At 44.6% G+C, this 24,192-nt stretch overlaps 1 protein-coding gene across 2 annotated transcripts in view; it reads left to right on the top strand.

The window, feature by feature from the left end:
• Positions 1–24,192, top strand: part of LOC129850866 (solute carrier family 2, facilitated glucose transporter member 1-like) — a 58,721-nt gene that overhangs the window by 18,862 nt on the left and 15,667 nt on the right. The window contains exon 1 of one of the 2 annotated variants that reach the window (XM_055917063.1): positions 19,679–20,124. The exons of the other annotated variant lie outside the window; for it this stretch is intronic. Within the exon in view, the coding sequence (XP_055773038.1) occupies positions 20,107–20,124 (18 nt within the window). The 5' untranslated portion in view covers positions 19,679–20,106. Of the gene's footprint in view, positions 1–19,678; positions 20,125–24,192 lie in introns of those variants that run through there. 2 annotated transcript variants of the gene reach the window in all.

Here is a 24,192-nt window from a genome sequence, read left to right as displayed (position 1 = left end):
AACAGCCCATCCAATCTACCTCATCCTCATACTGTATTTATTTATTCATCTTGCTCCTTTGCACCCCAGTATATCTACTTGCACATTCATCTTCTACACATCTATCATTCCAGTGTTTAATTGCTATATTGTAATTACTTCACCACCATGGCCTATTATTGCCTTAACTCCCTTATCTTACCTCATTTGCACTCACTGTATATAGACTTTTTGTTTTATTTTTTCTACTGTGTTATTGACTGTATGTTTTGTTTATTCCATGTGTAACTCTGTGTTGTTGTATGTGTCGAATTGTTATGCTTTATCTTGGCCAGGTCGCAGTTGCAAATGAGAACTTGTTCTCAACTAGCCTACCTTGTTAAATAAAGGTGAAATAAAAAACTAAAAATAGTGTGCTCTAAAATATGGAAATCCATATCTGCTAATTTTGACGGTATGATATATGTTACGAGCACCAACAACACAGAGAATGGGAAAAGGGATTCAAAGGGAACTCCCTCTGCTGGTGATTTGCTGAATGTGTAAAGGAGGGCTGTTATATGACCTATAAATGACCTATAAAATCAATTTAAGTGAATAAGAGCACCATGCCTGTTTAATTTCAAATAGAACCAGTACCCATGCATGATGTCCTACTCTGTCACGACTTCCACTGAAGGTGGTTCCTCTCCCGGCGGTGCTCGGCGGTCGGCGTCGCCGGTCTACTAGCCATCACCGTTCCCTTTTTCCTTTTCTGTTTGTTTTGTCTTTGGTTCTTTCACACCTGGTTTCATTTGCCTTAATTTCTGTGTGTATATATTGACCCTTTTGCCTGCCTAGGTTTGTGCGGGATTCTTTTTTTATTGTGATGTAGCTCGGGGAAGTTATGCCCTATTTCTTGTTTTCACGGATTTAACAAGAGTGTGTTATTGTCGGAGCTTTGTTTGTTCCTCCGTGCGTGAGTACGGGTTCTCTGTTGTCGAGGGCGTTTTACTTTTTGATTGTGCCATACCTGTAATTGGTGGACTTGCTTATTAAAGTACTCTTCTCAGACATCTCAGCTCTCCTGCGCCTGACTTCTTCACCTACCTCCTAACGCAACATTGTCACATACTCATAATAGGAGAGCTCAACGCAAGAGTTGAAGAAGACAATCATGCACGAGGAAGGAGAAATTGTAACGGCAGTCCTCCTCCTCTTCATCTGAAGAGGAGGAGTATTGAGGGAACCAAGGCGCAGCGTAGTGAAATGACATATTTTATTAACGAAAACACGAACTTGACTAAACTAACAAAAACAACAAACGGTGTAGACAGACCTAGACGACGAACTTACATAAAACAAGAAGAACGCACGAATAGGAAACATAGACTACACAAACCGAACAAACCGTAAACAGTCCCGCGTGGTGTACAGACACAGACACGGAAGACAATCACCCACAACGAACATTGTGAAAACGCCTACCTAAATATGACTCTTAATTAGAGGAACGCCAAACACCTGCCTCTAATTAAGAGCCATACCAGGCAACCCAATAAACCAACACAGAAACAGAAAACATAGAATGCCCACCCAACCTCACGTCCTGACCAACTAACACACATAACAACTAACAGAAATAGGTCAGGAACGTGACATAACCCCCCCCATAAGGTGCGAACTCCGGACGCACCAGCACAAAGTCTAGGGGAGGGTCTGGGTGGGCATCTGACCACGGTGGTGGCTCAGGCTCCGGGCGAGGTCCCCACCATACCATAATCAATCCTAGCCTCCATCTCCCCCTAAGAATGTCCACCCTCATTTTACCCCCACAAAATCCTCTTAGTAACATCAATGACAGGGACAGCACCGGGACAGAGAGATAGATCAAGACAGAGGGATAGATCAGAATATAGAGGGAGATCAGGATAGAGAGGGAGATCAGGATAGAGGGGCAACTCCGGACTGAAAGGCAGCTCCGGACAGAGAGACAGCTCTGGACTGAGGGGCAGTTCTGGGTATATAGCCGTTTCTGGCTGAAGGGCAGCTCATGGCTGACTGACGAATCTGGACGCTCATGGCAGGCTGACGGCTCTCGACGCTCATGGCTGGCTGACGGCTCTCGACGCTCATGGCTGGCTGAAGGCTCTGGACGCTCATGGCAGGCTGACGGCTCTCGACGCTCATGGCAGGCTGACGGCTCTGGACGCTCATGGCTCTCTGACGGCTCTGGCAGATCCTGTCTGGCTGACGGCTCTGGCAGATCCTGTCTGGCTGGCGGCTTTGGTAGATCCTGTCTGGTTGGCGGCTCTGGCAGATCCTGTCTGGTTGGCGGCTCTGGCAGATCCTGTCTGGTTGGCGGCTCTGGCAGATCCTGTCTGACGGACGGCTCTAGCGGCTCCTGTCTGGCGGGCGGCTCTAGCGGCTCCTGTCTGGCGGACGGCTCTGTAGGCTCATGGCAGACGGGCGGCTTTGCAGGCTCATTGCAGACGGATGGCTCAGACGGCGCTGGGGAGAAGGATGGCTCAGATGGCGCTGTGGAGACGGATGGCTCAGATGGCGCTGGGGAGACGGATGGCTCAGATGGCGCTGGGGAGACGGATGGCTCTGGCCGGATAAGGCGCACTGTAGACCTGGTGCGTGGTGCCGGAACTGGAGGCACCGGGCTAAGGACACGCACCTTCATGCTAGTGCGGGGAGCAGGGACAGGGCCCACTGGACTCTCAAAGCCTACTCTATACCTGGTGCGTGGTACCGGCACTGGTGGCACCGGGCTGAGGGCAAGCACATCAGGATTAGTAGGGGGAGAAGAAACAGTGTGTACAGGGCTCTGGAGACGCACAGGAGGCTTAGTGCGTGGTGCCGGAACTGGAGGCACCGAACTGGATACACGCACTACAGGGAGAGTGCGTGGAGGAGGAACAGGGCTCTGGAAACGCACTGGTAGCCTAGTGCGTAGTGTAGGCACTGTAGGTACTAGGCTGGGGCGGGGAGGTGGCACCGGAAATACCGGACCGTGCAGGCGTACTGGCTCTCTTGAGCATTGAGCCTGCCCAACCTTACCTGGTTGAATGCTCCCGGTTGCCCGACCAGTGCGGGGAGGTGGAATAACCCGCACCGGGCTAAGTAGGCGAACCGGGGAAACCATGCGTAAGGCAGGTGCCATGTATGCCGGCCCGAGGAGACGCACTGGAGACCAGACGCGTTGAGCCGGCCTCATGACACCTGGCTCAATGCCCAATCTAGCCCTACCAGTGCGGGGAGGTGGAATAACCCGCACTGGGCTATGCACTCGTACAGGAGACACCGTGCGCTCTACTGCGTAACACGGCGCCTGCCCGTACCCCCGCTCTCCACGGTAAGCCTGGGAAGTGGGCGCAGGTCTCCTACCTGCCCTTGGCCCACTACCTCTTAGCCCCCCCCCAAGAAATTTTTGGGTGTTACTCACGGGCTTTTTGGGCTTCCGTGCAAGACGCCTCCCCTCATAACTCCGGTTCCTCTCTCTCTTTTCCTCCGCTCTCCGAACTGCCTCCAGCTGTTCCCATGGACGGTGATTCACTTTAGCCCATGGTCCTTCTCCGTTAAATACTTGCTCCCAACTCCACAAGTCCTGTATACTCTCCCGTTGCTCGAAATTCCGCTGCTTGGCTCTGGATTGGTGGGTGATTCTGTAACGGCAGTCCTCCTCCTCTTCATCTGAAGAGGAGGAGTATTGAGGGAACCAAGGCGCAGCGTAGTGAAATGACATATTTTATTAACGAAAACACGAACTTGACTAAACTAACAAAAACAACAAACGGTGTAGACAGACCTAGACGACGAACTTACATAAAACAAGAAGAACGCACGAATAGGAAACATAGACTACACAAACCGAACAAACCGTAAACAGTCCCGCGTGGTGTACAGACACAGACACGGAAGACAATCACCCACAACGAACATTGTGAAAACGCCTACCTAAATATGACTCTTAATTAGAGGAACGCCAAACACCTGCCTCTAATTAAGAGCCATACCAGGCAACCCAATAAACCAACACAGAAACAGAAAACAAAGAATGCCCACCCAACCTCACGTCCTGACCAACTAACACACATAACAACTAACAGAAATAGGTCAGGAACGTGACAGAAATGAAAATGGTGAACGTCTGTGCAGTTTGTGAGAAGGAAAACAAAAAAATATTTGGTGGAAGGAACACTTTCAAAGCATTCTGACCAAACAACCACAGCTGATATCCCTGAATCTGAAGAAGACCTTGACATCTACCTTGGGCCTATAACAATCTCAGAAGTGAAGGATGCAATAGGAGCCCAGAAAAGTGGTAAGCACCAGGAGAATATGGTAGAAAAATTACAAGATTATGTTATAATACTGTTTATGCATCAAATAAGGTTTGATGAGTACTCTCATCTGTGCATGTGGGACTGAGTTGAACATCTGGGCCTTGGCGCTAGCAATTGAGTTATGATGGCTTGGTGATAAAAACCCACAGCCTGCATTCCATAGAATGAGTTGGTGTTTGTATACTGTGAGGTACCAGGGAGGAGATGTCTCTGGTGTGGCCGGCTGATGGGGGAACGTTGTCTTAGGGGCCAAACCCTGGTTTCTATACAATTGGAACAGTCTTCAAAGTAAATGCTATCTGGCTTGGGGATACTCCTTTCTCATATACAAATACTAACTTTTTGACCTATTCCAGACATCTGTTGTTTGTCACGTATTCAGGAGGATGTGCCTTAACTATAAAATAATGTGGCTCGGTTCTGCTAGTGGAGCTCTCTGCATCACATTTCAGAGTGTGGGATCGACCAGATTCATTGTTGCAATAATTAATCAATATTAAATAAAGATCATTGTTTGAAGAAATCTCTTTCCTTTGAATCAGAAATATTCCACGACAAGAAGACAGCATATGCCCAGAAATTCTTAAAGTAAAAACATCCAAACACCAAGACAGCTGTGTAAGATTTTCAGAAGGTTTGGGACTCGAACAAGCACAGAAAGAATGGAGAACAGGCCTAATAGCGAAGTTGCCCAAGAAAGGAACATTTGGGAATTGTAACAACTGGAGGCATTACACTATTACTGATAACCAGCAAGCTGTTCAGCCGAATCATTTTTAAAAGAATCATGGAGGCTCTGGAAATTATCATACGTCAAGAGCAAACAGGCTTCAGAAGAGGGTATTCTTGCACAGACCAGATCTTCATCCTCAAGCAAGTCCTACAGCAGAGTGCTGAATGGAATATCACCACCTACAGTGGCAATAAAAAGTATGTGAACCCTTTGGAAATAACTGAATTTCTGCAGAAATTGGTCATGAAATCTGATCTGATCTTCATCTAGGCCAACACAATAAACAAACACAGTACGTTAAAACTAACAGACAAACAATTACAGTTGAAGTCGGAAGTTTACAAGGTTAATGACATGGAGTCATTAACCTTTCTAGGACACACGTTCCGCTAGCGGAACCCCCCCCCCCCCCAACATTTCGCTGAAAAGGCAGCGCGCGAAATTCAAAAATATTTTTTTGAAATATTTCACTTTCACACATTAACAAGTCCAATACAGCAAATGAAAGATAAACATCTTGTTAATCTACCCATCGTGTCCGATTTTTAAAAATGTTTTACAGCGAAAACAACATATATTTATGTTAGATCACCACCAAATCCAAAAAACACACAGCCATTTTTCCCAGCCAAAGATAGTCACACAAAAGCAGAAAGAGATAAAACTAATAACAAACCTTTGATAATCTTCATCAGATGACACTCATACGACATCATGTTACACAATACATTTATGTTTTGTTTCGATAATGTGCATATTTATATCCACAAATCTCGGTTTACATTGGCGCCATGTTCAGAAATGCCTCCAAAATATCCGGAGTAATTACAGAGAGCCACGTCAAATAACAGAAATATTCATCATAAACTTTGATGAAAGATACATGTTTTACATATAATTAAAGATACACTGTGTAAGGCTTCGAAGAGTGATGGGTGTGAAGTCAGGCACAGAGAGCAGAGGATTCGGAAAAAACATTTATTCCTGTAACGTCCTGACCAGAGTTCTTATGTGTTTTGCTTGTTTAGTGTTGGTCAGGACGTGAGCTGTGTGGGAATTCTATGTTGTGTGTCTAGTTCGTCTGTTTCTGTGTCCAGCTTAATATGGTTCTCAATCAGAGGCAGCTGTCAATCGTTGTCCCTGATTGAGAATCATATATAGGTGGCTTGTTTTGTGTTGGGGATTGTGGGTGGATTGTGGGTGGTCTCTGTGTTTGTGTTCTGCACCAGATAGGACTGTTATCGGTTTGCCACATTTTGTTATTTTGTTATTTGTTAAGTGTTAAGTGTTCACTGTTTATTAGTGTTATTAAACATGTTGAGCACTGGCTACGCTGCGTGTTGGTCCGATCCCTGCTACACTCTCTCTTCTAGTGAAGAGAGGGAAGTCTGCCGTTACAGAACCACCCACCAAACTCGGACCAAGCAGCGTAGCAACGGGCAGCAGCAGCAGCAGCGGGACCAGGAGAAATGGATATGGGAGGACGAGCTGGACGGAAAAGGACCCTGGGCAGAGCCAGAGGAGTATTGCCGCCCCAAAGCAGAGCTGGAGGCAGCAAAAGCAGAGAGGCGGCGTTTCGAGGAGCTGGCTCGGCAGCAGGATCCGGATCTGGGTTACACCACTTGGGAGGAAATAGACAGGTGGTCGGTTGACCCAGGGAGAGTGCCGGAGCCCGCCTGGGATTCGATGGAGCAATGTGCGGAGGGATACCGGCGAATGAGGTTAGCACGACAGCGCGGTAAGAAGCCCGTGAAGAAACCCCAAAAATGTATTGGGGGGGGCGGGCTAAAGGATAGTGTGGCGAAGTCAGGTAGGAGACCTGCGCCCACTTCCCATGCTTACCGCGGAGAGCGGGAGTACGAGCAGACACCGTGTTATGCGGAAGAGCGCACGGTGTCTCCTGTACGTGTGCATAGCCCGGTGCGGGTTATTCCACCTCCCAGCACTAGCCTTAAGGTGCGTGTCTCCAGTCCGGTACCACCAGTTCCGGTACCACGCACCAGGCCTACTGTGCGCCTCAGCAGGTCAGAGTCGGCCGTCTGCCCAACGCCGCCTGTACTGCCTGTCTGCCCAGCGCCGTCTGAGCCATCCGTCTGCCCAGCGCCATCTGAGCCATCCGTCTGCCCAGCGCCATCTGAGCCATCTGTCTGCCCAGCGCCATCTGAGCCATCCGTCTGCCCAGCGCCATCTGAGCCATCTGTCTGCCCAGCGCCATCTGAGCCATCCGTCTGCCCAGCACCATCTGAGCCATCCGTCTGCCTAGAGCCTTCAGAGCCGCCTGTCTGTCCCGAGCCATTAGAGCCGCCAGCCAGTCAGGAGCCGCCAGAGCCGCCAGCCAGTCAGGAGCCGCCAGAGCCGCCAGCCAGTCAGGAGCCGCCAGAGAGTCAGGAGCTGCCAGAGCCGCCAGCCAGTCATGAGCTGCACTCCAGTCATGAGCTGCACTCCAGTCATGAGCTGCCCTACAGTCATGAGCTGCCACTCAGTCATGAGCTGCCACTCAGTCATGAGCTGCCACTCAGTCATGAGCTGCCACTCAGTCCGGAGCTGCCACTCAGTCCGGAGCTGCCACTCAGTCCGGAGCTGCCATTCTGTCCGGAGCTGCCTCTCTGTCCGGAGTTGCCCCTCTGTCCGGAGCTACCTCTCTGTCCTGAGCTACCTCAATGTCCTGAGCTACCTCAATGTCCTGAGCTACCTCTCTGTCCTGAGCTACCTCTCTGTCCTGAGCTACCTCTCTGTCCTGAGCTACCTCTCTGTCCTGAGCTACCTCTCTGTCCTGAGCTACCTCTCTGTCCTGAGCTACCTCTCTGTCCTGAGCTACCTCTTAAATCATGTGGGGGCCTTGGGGAGGATTCTTAGGCCAAGGTCGTGGGCGAGGGTCGCCACTCAAAGGACGCTAAGGAGGGGGACAAAGACAGTGGTGGAGTGGTGTCCTCGTCCGGCGCCGGAGCCGCCACCGCGGACAGATGCCTACCCAGACCCTCCTCTTGAGTTTTAGGGGTGCGTTCGGAGTCCGCACCTCAGGAGGGGGGTACTGTAACGTCCTGACCAGAGTTCTTATGTGTTTTGCTTGTTTAGTGTTGGTCAGGACGTGAGCTGGGTGGGAATTCTATGTTGTGTGTCTAGTTCGTCTGTTTCTGTGTCCAGCCTAATATGGTTCTCAATCAGAGGCAGCTGTCAATCGTTGTCCCTGATTGAGAATCATTTATAGGTGGCTTGTTTTGTGTTGGGGATTGTGGGTGGTTGTTTCCTGTCTCTGTGTTTGTGTTCTGCACCAGATAGGACTGTTATCGGTTTGCCACATTTTGTTATTTTGTTATTTGTTAAGTGTTAAGTGTTCACTGTTTATTAGTGTTATTAAACATGTTGAGCACTGGCGTGTTGGTCCGATCCCTGCTACACTCTCTCTTCTAGTGAAGAGAGGGAAGTCTGCCGTTACAATTCCGGGACAATCACAGCGAACAAAAGAAGGTAACGTCGAACACAGGCGTAAAACAACCCAAAATGTACAACACCGGTACACACGCTGTACAGCGGAAATAAACGACAGGAATAATCCTGAACCAAAAACAGCAAACAAGCCCGCACAAACACAGGCGGGCCAACTGAACTTACATAACCCCAACCCAAAACCCCAAACAAGGAACAGGTGAAACCAATTAAACCAAACAAAACGAAAAGGGGAAAAGGGATCGGTAGACCGGTGCCACCCAAACGGGAAGGGGAGCCACCTTCGGTGATAGTCGTGACACACTGGTTCTTAATGCAACCGCTGTGTCAGATTTTTTTTTACTTTAGTAAAAAGCACACCATGCAATAATCTGAGACGGCGCTCAGATTTAACAAAATTTCTCCGCCATGTTGGAGTCAACAGAAATACGAAATTACATCAGAAATATTCCCTTACCTTTGATTATCTTCATCAGAATGCAATGCCAGGAATCCTATTTCCACAATAAATCATTTTTTTTGTTCGATAATGTCCATTACTTTAGCAAGCATGTGTAGTACAAGTCGAATAAACTGGTCAAATGTTGTTATCATATATATCCAATAACGTTCCAACCGGAGCATTTCTTCATGTCTGTATAAGTAATGGCACACATTGCCATTCCATGACTAGCGCGCATGACCAGTGACCAGGCAATCTGCCATGACCAGGCAATCTGCCAGACGAGTGACTGAAACACCTCCCACCCGGCCCCACATCACACTATAGGCTTCATTCCACGTTCTACTGACTGTTGACATCTAGTGGAAGGCGTAGGAAGTGCAAACAGATCCATATATTACAGGGAATTGAATAGGCGATGACTTTCACATCGACCCTTCTCAAAATTCTCACTTCCTGTTTGGAAGTTTGCCTGCCATATGAGTTCTGTTATACTCACAGACATAATTCAAACAGTTTTAGAAACTTCAGAGTGTTTTCTATCCAATAGTAATATTTAATATGAATATATTATCATTTGGGACAGAGTAGGAGGGAGTTCACTATCGGCACCAATTCATCCAAAAGTGAAAATGCTGCCCCCTACCCAAAGAAGTTTTAAAACTGTTTTTTCAACCACTCCACAAATTTCTTGTTAACAAACTATAGTTTTGGCAAGTCGGTTAGGACATCTACTTTGTGCATGACACAAGTCATTTTTCCAACAATTGTTTACAGACAGATTATTTCACTTATAACTCACTGTATCACAATTCCAGTGGGTCAGAAGTTTACATACACTAAGTAAACAGCTTGGAAAATTCCAGAAAATGATGTCATGGCTTTAGAAGCTTCTGATAGGCTAATTGACATCATTTGAGTCAATTGGAGCGGTACCTGTGGATGTATTTCAAGGCCTACCTTCCAACTCAGTGCCTCTTTGATTGACATCATGGGAAAATCTAAAGAAATCAGCCAAGACCTCAGAAAAAAAGTTGGAGTCCTTGGTAGCAATTTCCAAATGCCTGAAGGTACCACATTCATCTGTACAAACAATAGTACGCAAGTATAAACACCATGGGACCACGCAGCCGTCATACCGCTCAGGAAGGAGATGTGTTCTGTCTCCTAGCGATGAACGTACTTTGGCGCGAAAAGTGCAAATCAATCCCAGAACAACAGCAAAGGACCTTGTGAAGATTCTGGAGGAAATAGGTACAAAAGTATCTATATCCACAGTAAAACAAAACCTATATCGACATAACCTGAAAGGCCGCTCAGCAAGGAAGAAGCCACTGCTCCAAAATCGCCATAAAAAAGCCAGACTACGGTTTGCACTGCACATGGGGACAAAGATCGTACTTTTAGGAGAAATGTTCTCTGGTCTGATGAAACAAAAATAACTGTTTGGCCATAATGACCGTCGTTATGTTTGGAGGAAAAAGGGGGAGGCTTGCAAGCCGAAGAACACCATCCCAACCATGAAGTACGGGGGTGGCAGCATCATGTTGTGGGGATGCTTTGCTGCAGGAGGGACTGGTACACTTCATAAAATAGATGGCATCATGAGGCAGGAAAATTATGTGGATATATTGAAGCAGCATCTCAAGACATCAGTCAGGAAGTTAAAGCAATGACCCCAAGCATATTTCCAAAGTTGTGGCAAAATGGCTTAAGGACAACAAAGTCAAGATTTTGGAGTGGCAATCACAAACTGATCTCAATCCCATAGAAAATTGGTGGGCAGAACTGAAAAAGTGTGTGCTAGCAAGGAGGCCTACAAACCTGACTCAGTTACACCTGCTCTGTCAGGAGGAATGGGCAAAAATTCAACCCAACTTATTGTGGGAAGCTTGTGGAAGGCTACCCGAAACGTTTGACCCAAGTTAAACAATTTAAAGGCAATGCTACCAAATACTAATTGAGTGTATGTAAACCTCTGACCTACTAGGAATGTGATGAAAGAAATAAAAGCTGAAATAAATAATTCTCTCTGCTATTATTCTGACAATTTTATCCCCTTTACTCCCCAATTTCGTGGTATCCAATTGTTAGTAATTACTATCTTGTCTCATCGCTACAACTCCCGTACGGGCTCGGGAGAGACGAAGGTCGAAAGCCATGCGTCCTCCAAAACACAACCCAACCAAGCCGCACTGCTTCTTAACACAGCGCGCCTCCAACCCGGAAGCCAGCCGCACCAATGTGTCGGAGGAAACACCGTGCACCTGGCTCCCTTGATTAGCGCGCACTGCGCCCGGCACAGGAGTCACTGGTGCGCGATGAGACAAGGATATCCCTACCGGCCAAACCCTCCCTAACCCGGATGACGCTAGGCCAATTGTGCGTCGCCCAAAGGACCTCCCGGTCGCGGCCGGCTGCGACAGAGCCTGGGCGTGAACCCAGAGTCTCTGGTGGCGCAGCTAGCGCTGCGATGCAGTGCCCTAGACCACTGCGCCACCCGGTGGTGATCCTAATGGGCTAAAACAGGGTATTTTTACTGGGATTAAATGTCAGGAATTGTGAAAAACTGGGTGTATGTCAACTTCTGACTTCCGACTTCAACTGTAGGTGTGCAAAAGCTCTTAGAGACTTACAAAGAAAGACTCACAGCTGTAATCACTCCCAAAGTTGATTCTAACATGTATTGACTCAGGGGTGTGAATACTTATGTAAATGTGATATTTCTGTATTTTTTGCACATTTTTTTAAATCTAAAATGTCCAAAAACATGCTTTCACTTTGACATTGTGGATATTGTGTGTAGATGGGTGAGAAAAAAATATATTTAATCCATTTTGAATTAAGGATGTAACACAACAAAATTTGGAATACGTCAAGGGGCATGAATACTTCCTGAAGACACTGTATATGAGAATTGCCAGAACAATCTGAGAAAATAAAAAATATTTTTGCTGCTTTCTGTAATGCGTCTGTGTGTAGCTGGTGTAGATGAGTCAGTAATGTATGCAATTTTACTCAACAATAATACAATACACGTCAAATAAATCCAAGGCCACACATAACGGACCGCAATACAAAAAACAATCACTAACAAACAAACATGGGGGAATAGAGGGTTAAATAATGAACAAGCAATTGGTGTGTAAGACAGGTGTGTAAGACAAAGACAAAACAAATGGAAAATGAAAAGTGGATCGGCGATGGCTAGAAGGCCGGTGACCTCGACCGCTGAACGCCGCCCGAACAAGGAGAGGGACCGACTTCGGCGGAAGTCTTGACACTTTCAGTATTCAGGGTATTTCTTTTTTTTAAATGGGCTTGTATACAGCGAGTCCCACAAAACTCCATGGAAACCTGCATGCGTAAGTGCACACTATAGTGCTGACCCCATACATTAAACTGACACCATTCCTTTTGATATAAAAATAAATTCATTTAAAGGGGCTCCGCAATGTGCCTCTGTTTCCAGGCACTGATAAAGTATTCTATACTAACTGCACCGATACCAAGCCTAGAAACAGTGACCAACACGTACAGAATGGAGGGAAAGAATGCCATCGACCACAGACTACTATAGCAAGATAAGTAGGAGGCTATTTCTAACAATGGCAGGAGGTGGGCCTGGGAAATTTATACTGGTGAACATTTACAATAATCCCCCATATTTTTCGACTGACCCTCCTCTGTTTCTTACTGTTTAATTACTGTGCGATTAAACACATTTAGTGCTCCCCAAATCCCTTCCCCCTCCACACGGGTCGGGCACCTTAATCCACCAGTGGTTTTAGGGGCACTGTGGCACTAGGGCACAGAGACCAGAGGCCCTGCGGAGAAAGGAAAGCAGAATGTCAGCACTTTGGGAGGGAGAGCTATGGCTCTCTCATGGCCTCCAGTCTGCCGCCCACATAAATGGTCATAGTGGCAGTGCCAGCTAAATGGGCAGAAAGGAACTGAGATAGGGATAGGGGAGGGAGAAGGGAGGGAAGGAAGATAGTGGAGTGAGAGGGTGACAGTGGATAAGTCCTGAGGGGATTGGTCCTTATACCATGCTCACACTAGTCAGTTACTGGTCCTCTCTGGTCCACACCAGCTCAAACTCGAAGTGCCAGGAACAAGAGTGGACCAACAAATCCTTTGTCCTTATTCATATAACCTGACTGGCACCAAGTTTAGTAAGCCCTTAAGGTCTATAAGAGAACACAGAAAAACAATATAAGATTATGTAAAGTGAAACTGTGCAGCATTCTTTATAACCTACATATCAGTCACAGGATAATAGCATTTGTCCCTCTACACATTTTTAGACAAGTCCTAAGGTTGCTAAGCTGCTTATCAAACCCTCAGAAAGAATGGCCATTTGTAAGGGTCACTGAAGGCTACAGTTGGCTGTTTCCCCTTCCATAACTGCTGTGATGGAGATGGCTTGAGCTCAGATTACTGTAGCACAACTACATCGACCCAGACACAACTGCTTTATTCATTCACAACACACCCATGACATTAATAGACACATCTATCAGAGAGAAACCTTTATCTTACTCCATTGACTAAAATCCATTGTGTAGTTGGGTAGCATGATTCAAACCCTTGGATGCAGCCAAGACTTTGGCCTTTAAAACGAGCACAAACATGTTGCAACGGCTGTCGTCGGAAGAAGGTGAAGACCAAAACGCAGTGTGGAAAGTGTTCGTCATGTTTAATAGAAACTGAACACGAAAAAGCAAAAACAACAAAGTGACAACCGAAACAGCTCCGTCAGGTGCAACACACACTAAACAGAAATTAATTACCCACAACACAAAATGGAAAACAGGCTACCTAAGTATGGCTCCCAATCAGAGACAACGATAGACAGCTGCCTCTGATTGGGAACCACACCAGGCCAAACACATAGAAAACCAACAACATAGAAAAAAGAACATAGACTGCCCACCCTAGTCACACCCTGGCCTAACCAAAAAAGAGAATAAAAAACCTCTCTATAGCCAGGGTGTGACACGTTCCCTAATAAATAATACTATTTTTAGGTAGATCGATTTCCATTGATATTCCATTGATACTTTGACCCCCAGACCAGAGAAAAAAAACACAGTGAAGTACACAGTGTCAAACAGTTCAAATCATGTTTACTGTCAATCATCGCGCACCAGCAGAACTTTTTCAGAGTGAAGGAAAATGGCACAAGTAATCGGCAGATTATCTTTATGCAATGTTCTTTTACCTGAGCCAATTACTCTGCGTTGGTTGTTAAAGGGCACATTAGATGGATCTATGGATGCAAGGACTCACTGAAAGCCCATTTGGGTGTGGGTCTGCTGTTTGTCATCTCCTAAGTGGATGCTGGTAAGAATATTAGACACACAGTTGCACAGTTGATGCATGCATATGTAAATTCTGCCACATGCTGCTGCACAGGAATACTGCCTTTAGTAATGATTATAAGGATCATAAGGTGTGAAAGGTTTTGAGTGTTAGACTAGGAGCAATTTAAAAGTGTATTGGACAAGTGAAGGGTTAGTGGAATGGTCAGTGCACTGGTGCGGGGGCTACAAATACAAATAGCCCCCCCCCCACTCCCCAGATAGCATCATATGCAGTTGCATGGACATTTTTTTCTCCAAATTATGTGAAATTAGCTTCTGTCACCTCATGACAAAATGTGTAGAATAGCAGGAAATGATCTTAAAATTGCACAATTTCTCTCAGTCTCATGGCAAAACGTGTAGAATAGAATGAGATTAGCTATACAATTACATATTTCTCTCTACCCCATGGCAAAATGTGTAACAGCGACATTTTCTCTCCATCTCATAGCAAAATGTGTAGAACAGCATGAGATTAGCAATAAAACGTCACATGTTTGTCTTTGGCCCATGGCAGAATGTGTAAAATTGAGCTACGCCACTGGGTTAGTGTTGTGTATAATGTTCTTATTAGCCTTCAGTATTTTAGTTAGTGTTAGTGTCCATCTTTCTTTAGTTCTGTAGTAACTGCGTCATTAGATTGGTGTGAATGGAAGGTCATCTGTATATTGTCATAGTTGAGTAAATATTTTAGCATGATAGTCCTGCATTCTTGGACCTCTTTCACTGCTTTATAAGGTAATAATATATGAATTGATGCAAACAGACATTAGCCTACGTTGTGCCCATGGCACTGGTTATTAACTGTACAGTATTTACACAATAAGATTAACTTCCAGTGAACGCCCAGATAGGTCGTTTCTCCAAGTCTGCACCTTTTTAGAAGTGTAAATTTTTTTTTTTTTTAAAGTAACATTCTGTCACAAACAGCACATATTAAAAAATAAGTTTTCCAATCTGAAGAGGTTAAATTAAAATGACTGTTCAGTTTTCCACCACAAAACACCAGAAAAATGCCAAAAAGAAAATGTATACTTCAAATATCAAAAGGACACAAAAGGCACTCATACATTTTTTTTATTGCAGTTGTCTGCATAATTTCCTTCATCTGTGAAAATATCACTTAACATCACGTTGTTCAGCAAACAATCAAGTGCACACCTTCGATCCTGACAGAGTACCATTAGGAAGACATGGCATTTCCCGTCTCACATGAGAGAGTGTTGACAAGGAACAGGATCAGGTCTATTACGTCATAACCCATTGCCTTGGCACTAATGATCAAAGTGAAACATTTTTTCATGGTGTTTTATAATGCACAAGCTTTCTCCCTGATCTCTTCTCATAGACTGCACTGCATTACTTCAATTACAAATACAGTCATACTTTTTTATAGGTCAGATTCACTATCTTGGGAAGTTGCCAACACAGGGCTAACATAGGACTTAGATGTAAGTAGTCACGAAAACCAATTAGCCTAAACGAGTTTGCGATGTCCATTACCTACCAATGAAGAGTGGAGATTCCTTCAGTACAGTTCCCCTTAAAGCTAGCTGTGTGTTACCATCTTAACAAAGGGATGTCCTTACAGACCAGTTTCATCATACAGAGGGGGATAACAATTGAATAATTCCTCATCATTCTAAAATAACTCAAACATGCAACCATTGAGCTAATAAGCCTAGTGGTAAGAGCATTGGGCCAGTAACAGAAAGGTTGCTGGATTGAATCCCCAAGCAGACAAAGTAAAAATCTGTTGTTCTGCCCCCGAGGAAGGCAGTTAACCCACTGTTCCCGGGCGCCGAAGACGTGGATGTCGATTAAGGCAGCCCCCCGCACCTCTCTGATTCAAAGGGGCTGGGTTAAATGCGGAAGACACATTTCAGTTGAAGGCATTCAGTTGTACAACTGGCTAGGTATCCCCCTTTCCCCTAATTGGGACGTTTCAATGCGATCCAGCATTAGCTCAAGATAGCTGGGAAAGAATTATTGGAAGTGTGCCACAGTTCTAAGCATTGGAGGGCCAACAATCTCCATGGCACTAGATTAACATGCCACGGCTTTAGCCTTAATAACAGAGGTCCAATTGTATGGTGCTGCTGAGAAGACCAGGTACTTAAGGCCAGTAAAGCCATTGGAGGTGTGTTTTAATTTATACAGTGTATGCAAAAAGCTGTGAAAACATGAAAACATTGTCAGCTGAGGCAGGGTCAAGGGGTCACTGGGCAAATGGTGAATAATTATTGATTAAATTGTTACATACTGTACTAACCTATTTGATCCATCTTAGATACTCTCTTCTAGAACAACAGGCCGTAAATTGTTTGGCCACTTCCTTGGTCAATTGAACCTTCTCTATTTTCTCTCTACATGACAAATGTTGCTATACAGATTTTGTGAACCAAACTCTCTCAGTGAAGTACAACTTCTGAGTTACGTAATCTTTCTTTATAGGAGGCTTGAATATTGATGCCAGATTGTAGGATAGGTTTCTAAACAGGAGAAGGTCCTGTCTGGTTTTCAGAAACACCTTTGACACATTCCTTGCTAAGAAAGGTTAGTGGCCCAATAAAGCAGTCTGCATAATGAGATGCTCAAGCTCTTCTGTCTAGAGGACATCATCGTTATCTTTGTCACTGCTGTCGTGCGTAGGAGGTTGTGAAATTTAGTAAGGATAATAGCGGGGGCCCAGATTCAGCAGACAGAATGGGGGTTATTATGAGCCTTCATCAGTTTCTTGCAAATGAGGAGTTTACAAAGAAAAAGTGAGTCAATGGAAGAGATAACCCACTGGGCAAAAACTGGTTGAATTAATGTTGTTTCCACTTCATTTCAACCAAAATATAAAATGTAAAGACTTTGAATCAACGTGGAAAACTGATTGGATTTGAAAAAAGTCATCACTGTAAGATACATTTTTTTTTTTTCACCCAACTTTTAACCTAAATCCAATTACATGGTGACATGTTTTGTATATTTCACGTTGAATTCACATTCGTTGACAAATCAACCAAATGTCAATAAAAACTAGATGTTGAACTGACGTCTGTGCCCAGTGGGATGTTTCAGCGTAACATGCGGGCAATGCTTAGCAAAGGGCACCAGCTGACCAGTACTGTCCCATTGACTGGGGGAAAGAAATGGTGGGGACAGGGAGCCTAAAGAGATGACAAATCAGTTCTGGGCAGTGAGGGTGGCCCACATATGATACTGGCTTGAGTGATACACGTTTCCAACAAGACTGTGACCAGACAGTAACGTGCAATGAAGTGGATGATCATTGGCGGGCTTTGGCGAGGGTGCCAGCTGGCCAAGTACCATCTAAGTGACTAAAAAGATGGATAGCAGTTCAGTGAGTGGCCTTGGCACACCAAACATTGTGTTACTGAGCCAAATGAGCCCATTCAACTACAGACCAGGTATGTTACTATCCAACTCGTGACATAAACCAAAGTCTAATAGAAGGTCAGTAATCTTCTAAAAGGGTCTGTGTCTTCTACTACAGTCTCACGCTCAAGTCTTGGGTCTCTCTTTTCTCACTCCTGCCAACCAATTTGTTAGCTTGCAGCAGACTTCCAAACATTCTTTTACTGACTTTATTGTCCTTTTGGGGGAAATGCTTTGCAGTATCATGTACACATTTTATAATGGCGTTTAAATGAAAATATAAAAGAACGCCACGCCAAACGTTGCATACACTTCGAGAAGCCACAGAGTCGCGCCCCTTTTGAGAAAAGGACATCCGTGGTTGCGTTCAGAATTTGCAGTCACACCGGAAAAATGTGTGAAGGCTCCTGGACAGAAAGAAAGAGGGCTAACGGGTGCAGATCTTGAGGGCGGCTCAGGGTCTGACAGTATGTGCAGACAGACACCCAGGCAGTGAACGGAAATGAAGGTGCCGCTGACGTAGAGCATTGTGGCTCCATAAAGAAAGAGGCCGTTTGAAGTGTTTGTGTTCCCCAGGCCCAAGCCCAAGCTCATGCATGTCTCCAGACAGCGTCTGCCTGCTCAGTTGGAGGAAAAGACCCAGCAAAGATGCAAGGTGCGCTTCTTTGTCTGTCATGGATTGAAGGCGTAAGATGCTTTCTATTGTCGTATTTCCGCTGATACAAATCCTCGAATCAAAACTAGCTCTCAGTAGCCCTCCTCCCTGAGGAAAACAGTGAATCATCTGAATGAGCTCCATTTGAATTGTAACATAAAAATATTCCATTCCAGTCAATGAATAATGGTGAGATGTTACAACAACTGTAGATGTGCCTTTTAATAGGACATGGACTAGACATTGAAAGAAAAGGATAACAAACACTCAAAGGTTCTAGACATTATGTAGCCTTTATTTTTGACAGCCTGCTTCAGATAACCAATAGGCTAATTCGTATCCAGTGCTCATGTGCATGGGGATGGATGACCATGATTCACCTTCCAGGCCTTTCCTTGGATTAGGTCCAAAATGTCACATTACCAGCTTTGGTCAAAGATCACAGATGTTGGATGTTTGAAACATTGTTTATGAAGGACTGAACACGCATGGATACAGTGAGGTGCTGAGAAACAAAGGATGACTGACTGGATTAGAGGTCGACCGATTAGGATTTTTCAAAAAGCTGATACCGATTAATTGGCCGATTTTTACATATATTTGTAATAATGACAATTACAACAATACTGAATGAACAATGAACCCATTTATTTTAACTTCATATAATACATAAATAAAATCGATTTAGTCTGAAATAAAAAAGGCCGATTACTGATTGTTATGAAAACTTGAAATCAGCCCTAATTAATCGTCCATGCCGATTAATCAGTCGACCTCTAGACTAGATGTTTTTTTGTGTGCCTAAAAATGAGTGTTGTCATGGATCATTCAAATGTATTACTAGGCTACTACTACCTCTTCTCTTTTAGTATTGTTGGGATAAGTACTAGGAGCAAGAAGACCTATGAAGTATAGACATTCTACCCTTGGTAGGCAAGGTCACATTATTGCTTACTTATAGCCTACTTGGGCGTTGCAAGTGGGATGAAAAGGTGGTGCATGTCAGTTCTGTCAGTGTCATTTCCTGCCATGACCTCAAACTATCAGCAATGGTGAGTAAATTTGCGCCCCCTGCTGCAAGCGTCTGATCAGTAGGTTATATAACTATGTTATTACAATATAATACTTTGCTCACGCCTCCACCAAATTGTAATCAAAATGTATCATTTCAATTAAATACATCGAGGACGATATGCTTCACACATAACTATCCGACCTAGTACTTCAACAAAACGAAGTGACACTTTTCAGAGTTATATGTCTTAACGTCGTCATAGGGGTGCAAGTTTAAACCAATAGAAGCTCAGGGATAGAAACGGGCCTCCTCCTTACAAATTGAGGCTGAACTAAACTCACATTGAGGCCGAACTAAACTCTTGCGTCAGCCAATCACTCTAGACGGGCTGTTGGAAATATATTCACCGGTTTATTTCCCCAAAGAGTAGACAGTCTGTACTCGAAGAACGAACTACTTCAACAACCCAAGAAAACTTTGGGGCATGACGAATCTGAAGTTTTGAGCTCATGACAGAAATTACACTAGGGGAATAAACACGATGAACTGAGGTCAATTTGGAAACAAATAATTACGCTGAAAATAAAGAAGAACAAAGAAGATACTATTGTTTATGACATATTGTATCATTATCATCTTAAAAATGAGACACCTCGTCTGAGTAAAAAAAAATACCCGCGGAAGTTACCCAAACTATAGTCTTGACATTTCAAGATTGCCAGCAATAATATCGACAAGCCATACTGCGGCAATGGATTCAGGCAGCAAGGTAGGCTAATTGTATGAGTGAGGCTAACGACTAGTTGGCAGTATTCGTAGAAACCAATATACAAAACTGTGTATGTGTCTGTGTCTCTCGGAGAGAGAGAGAGCGAGAGAGGGGGTAACTAGTTAGCTTCCCAGTAATATTGAAAACTGGTTAGGTTAGCTTGAGACTCTCAAGCTGCCTAGCTGTTTTAATGTCAATGGGTTCCGAATACTAAGTATTTTTTTCAAGAAGTTACACTAGCTAGCCCATCATGTAATTGTTTTATTCAATTGAAACGTAAAACGTGTGTGCTGTGCTGCTCACCATCATCTTTGGACGCATTCGGATATGCGGCTGCTGGGGCAATGCAGTACGCGCGATAGCATTAAATCAGGTCGTGGGGTAGGCCTACCTCGTCCATGGCCTCTAATTGGCTATTCATAATCCCCCTTCATACATTACAAACTACCTGCGTCCTGGCCAATTGTAAACCCTGTCCCCTCTGTTGGCCTCATGACTGTATCTGGTGTAGAAATCAATTTATAAAGTAGTGAATTAAAATTAGCTCAATGAAGAGCATGATGGCATTACTCACAGGAAGGCAGCACATTAAAGCCTAGATTGAGATGATCTGTTTTATCACAGCATATGAGGTCTTCACTTCATTTTTGTTCATTTTCACTCTGCATTTGATGTAACATTTGCTTATTGTTGTTTTACAATAGTAAAAGGAAGAGAGTGAGACGTGACTCATCTGGTCTCGGTTATGGCTGATTTACCACTGACTGCTGATGCTGTGTGGTTAGCTAACCCCCTAACAACTTTAAAGTCACTTCTCCCAGCCCTCGCTTAGAGTTTACTTCTGGTTGAAATGGTAAACATGTTTATTGTTATTTGTCTGTAACCCATTTTATGGTTAGGCATAGACGTTTGAACACAATTAAAACGACCCCTTTCCAGCCATTCCCATTAAGCCAGTGTTTTGCTTTTGTCAGACAGCTTGAGCTTTGAGCGTGCGTCCAGGCTAACACCACACTGAGCATGTCTACTGTTTTATAATCAGCATCTCGTGGTTGGGTATCGCACTCTGGCTTGTGCTTATGATCCCTGAGTGTGTGCAGCACAGCTGGACAGGGAGGGGGCAGTCAGTGTGTGGGTAGGACCAGGGGTTGCTGACACAGGGTGTGGTGGAAATCGGGCTATATGTCAAAAGCCAAAATGCCAATGAGCTGTCCCCAGCCATGGTTCAGTCCTGTGTGCATAACATTGTAATAAGCATTTGTCAATGATATTCTGGTTCATACTGTATGTCTGCAAGGTAAAGCAGGCTACGTTTTGGCTCTAGAATAAATGTCCTCATTGCCAGTCGAGAGCTTTCCAAGGAAATCATTGTATTGCATTTTACATATGGCTGTGACGTTCATGGAATTTTGGATGACTGTAATTGGCCAACCAAATGACCGTGGTCTCCGTAATAACCATTCGAATAGCACATGTTCTCCTTTCCTCCACTCCTGACTGCATGTGCTGACATAAAAAATTATTTGAATAGAAGAACAGGCATCCTCATTCAAATCAATGATGGCATAATGAGTGGACTGGTGGCCATTGTGAGTGTAACCATGGTAGCAAAGCAGGAAGTAAAAGCAAAAAGTAAAAGCTAGGTCGAAAATATACCGGTTAAGACAATGTTGTCACAAATCTGGGACCAGCACCGTTGCTAACTAGCATAGCTGGTCCCATTGTTGCAAAGAGTTATTGGATATTAGAATCCCATTGTTTTCACCTTTGTCATCTTCAACCTAGAGCAAAAGCAGGAAGTGTACACATCAATATGTGCTGTGATTTGTTGATTCAACTCACCTGACATTACAAAAAATACATTCCATTGCATCAGTTAACATCATTTGAATTTACATACTACATACCATGGGAATTATTGCAACACAATACCAGGCATCCATTGTGAGTGTACCAGTCAAATTGCCAGGGTAAGAGGTTCCAAGCCCATTCTTTTCACTGATTGCTACAACACCTTGCTTGTTTCAGTAAGGGGCAACAAAGTTGAATCACATCGGTAAGAGTCCATGTTATCGCAGAAACGGACTCAACCGCACGAATGCCCGGCTGTCCTGTCTTCAGTCAGTTTTTTTAAAACAGTTATTTTATTTTCATGACAGTCTTCATCCATAACCGTCAGCTACACAGTAATTATGCCAGCTCTAATTTGACTTTTTAGTCTCACCCAGAGTGACTTACAGTAGTGAGTGCGTCCATTTTCATAATGGTCCCCTGTGGGAATTGAACCCACAACACTGCCGTTGCATGCACCATGGGCTACCAACTGAACCACACGGGACCATTGCTGAGACATTGCCCTCTTAGCCTCACTTTGATACACCTGTTCAGATAGACACCTCCCCTGCCTGACTGCTCACCCCGGGGGTGTTTAACTTCTCCCAACCTCTCTCCAAAACAAAATACTGTCTAACCTCTTTGTTCCTATTATAGACTGGATAACAAGCATTGAGTTTGAGTTTGAATTTATTTTTACAGGGACAGTGCACATTAATCAACGTTTCAGTAAAAGTGCCGGTTTTAGCCAGCCGGCTAATTTTCAACCGCAGTCCCTGGGCAGGTTATTAAAAACAATTACAATATAGACAATAGCAACATAGAACAAGACTTAGCATACAGACATAGCAACATAGGACAAGCAAGACATTTCCCTCCGACACGAAGCCTTCCGATTTATGGGCAGTTTGGGCACAAGTTGTGAGTCCCTTTAAAGCTCTACTGAACAATATGCTTTGTTTTAGTTCAGCGGAAGCCTCTTTTTTTCTTGGGTAAGAAACAAGGTAATTGGGGCAAGCGTACAGTTGACCTGGTCTGTGGTGACTGGAATAACTCTAAGAAGCAATACGATTTTTAACTGAGTGAACAGTTCTGGCTTTTGATTAAACCGAAAGCCGGCATTCAGTTCCTTCCTTCTAAAGACTTAATTCCACCCAATCCACTGGCTTCCTTCACTCACTTTATTTCCCTGTGCATGACTGCCCCTTCAGTATGCCCTTTCAATATAAGTGTCAGTGTGTTCTAATGAGGCCTAAATACTTCTTTATATAAAAGATGGGATTAAGAGATCTGTGAATGCTGTAATTGAAACAGGCACAAACGTAGGGCCTAATTAATTTCCTCAAAAAAGTGGAAGGCATTGTGCACACTGTACTGACCTCTGCTAATCGCTATTCATGTGAAGGAGAGTTTGGTTAAATCTGTAAAGATGTAGTGTACTGTACAGGCTCATTCGCTTGTTCTCCATAGAGCTATACTGTATCTGAGATTGTGTCAGGTTTGAACAAACACTTGCACCAGATATCAGTGGGAAATTAGATGGATCAGAAATACACATGTATGGAAACGTTTGTTTGTATCTGACAGTCTTTACTTTATTACATTTCATTTTACAGGTACAGTGCACATTAATTCATCCACATTACTGTAAAAAAAAAATGTTTTTGCCATCCCCCTAATTTTCAACTGCATGCCTACCACCCAGTCGATCCATTGACCTCTTTGTTTTAGACCATGTTATGGACCATAGACTTGTTCCTGTGAACTCTTCACTCAGTGAATGACTAAGGGAGGCAGTCAGGATACACAGGAGGGGCTCTGTGCTGTCCTGTGCTGTGAGTCAGGTTAGGGAGGAGGATGAGGGAGTGATATTAGGTTCCCCTGTGAAACCCGAGGCTGTCAAGGAGGTGACGTTTGCAGGGACGTGAGGCTGGCGGCATAGCCATCACTGAGAGCCAGAGGCGAGGTTAGGATGTGGGGAAATGGAAGCTGTGGCACAGCCAGCCATGGCTTCTGCTTTCTGAACAGAACTAGGCCTATTGTAAACCTCAGATGTTTAGATTAGAGAAGGCCCTTAACCTTACAGCACCTGAGGGTGATTCACATTATATCTGTATGTACTGTTGTCACTTACAGACTGTCACTGTAGCATGGCCTTGCTAATCAATATGATACAGTGTTTCCCAGCAGTAGTTTTAGCAGAGGCTGAGGTGTTTGAAGAGGGGGACCAGAGAA

The sequence above is a fragment of the Salvelinus fontinalis genome, chromosome 3 (assembly GCF_029448725.1).
Source record: "Salvelinus fontinalis isolate EN_2023a chromosome 3, ASM2944872v1, whole genome shotgun sequence".
NCBI lineage: Eukaryota > Metazoa > Chordata > Actinopteri > Salmoniformes > Salmonidae > Salvelinus > Salvelinus fontinalis.
The sequence above is the reverse complement of the archived record's forward strand: the minus strand, read 5'-3'. Positions and strand labels throughout refer to the sequence as shown.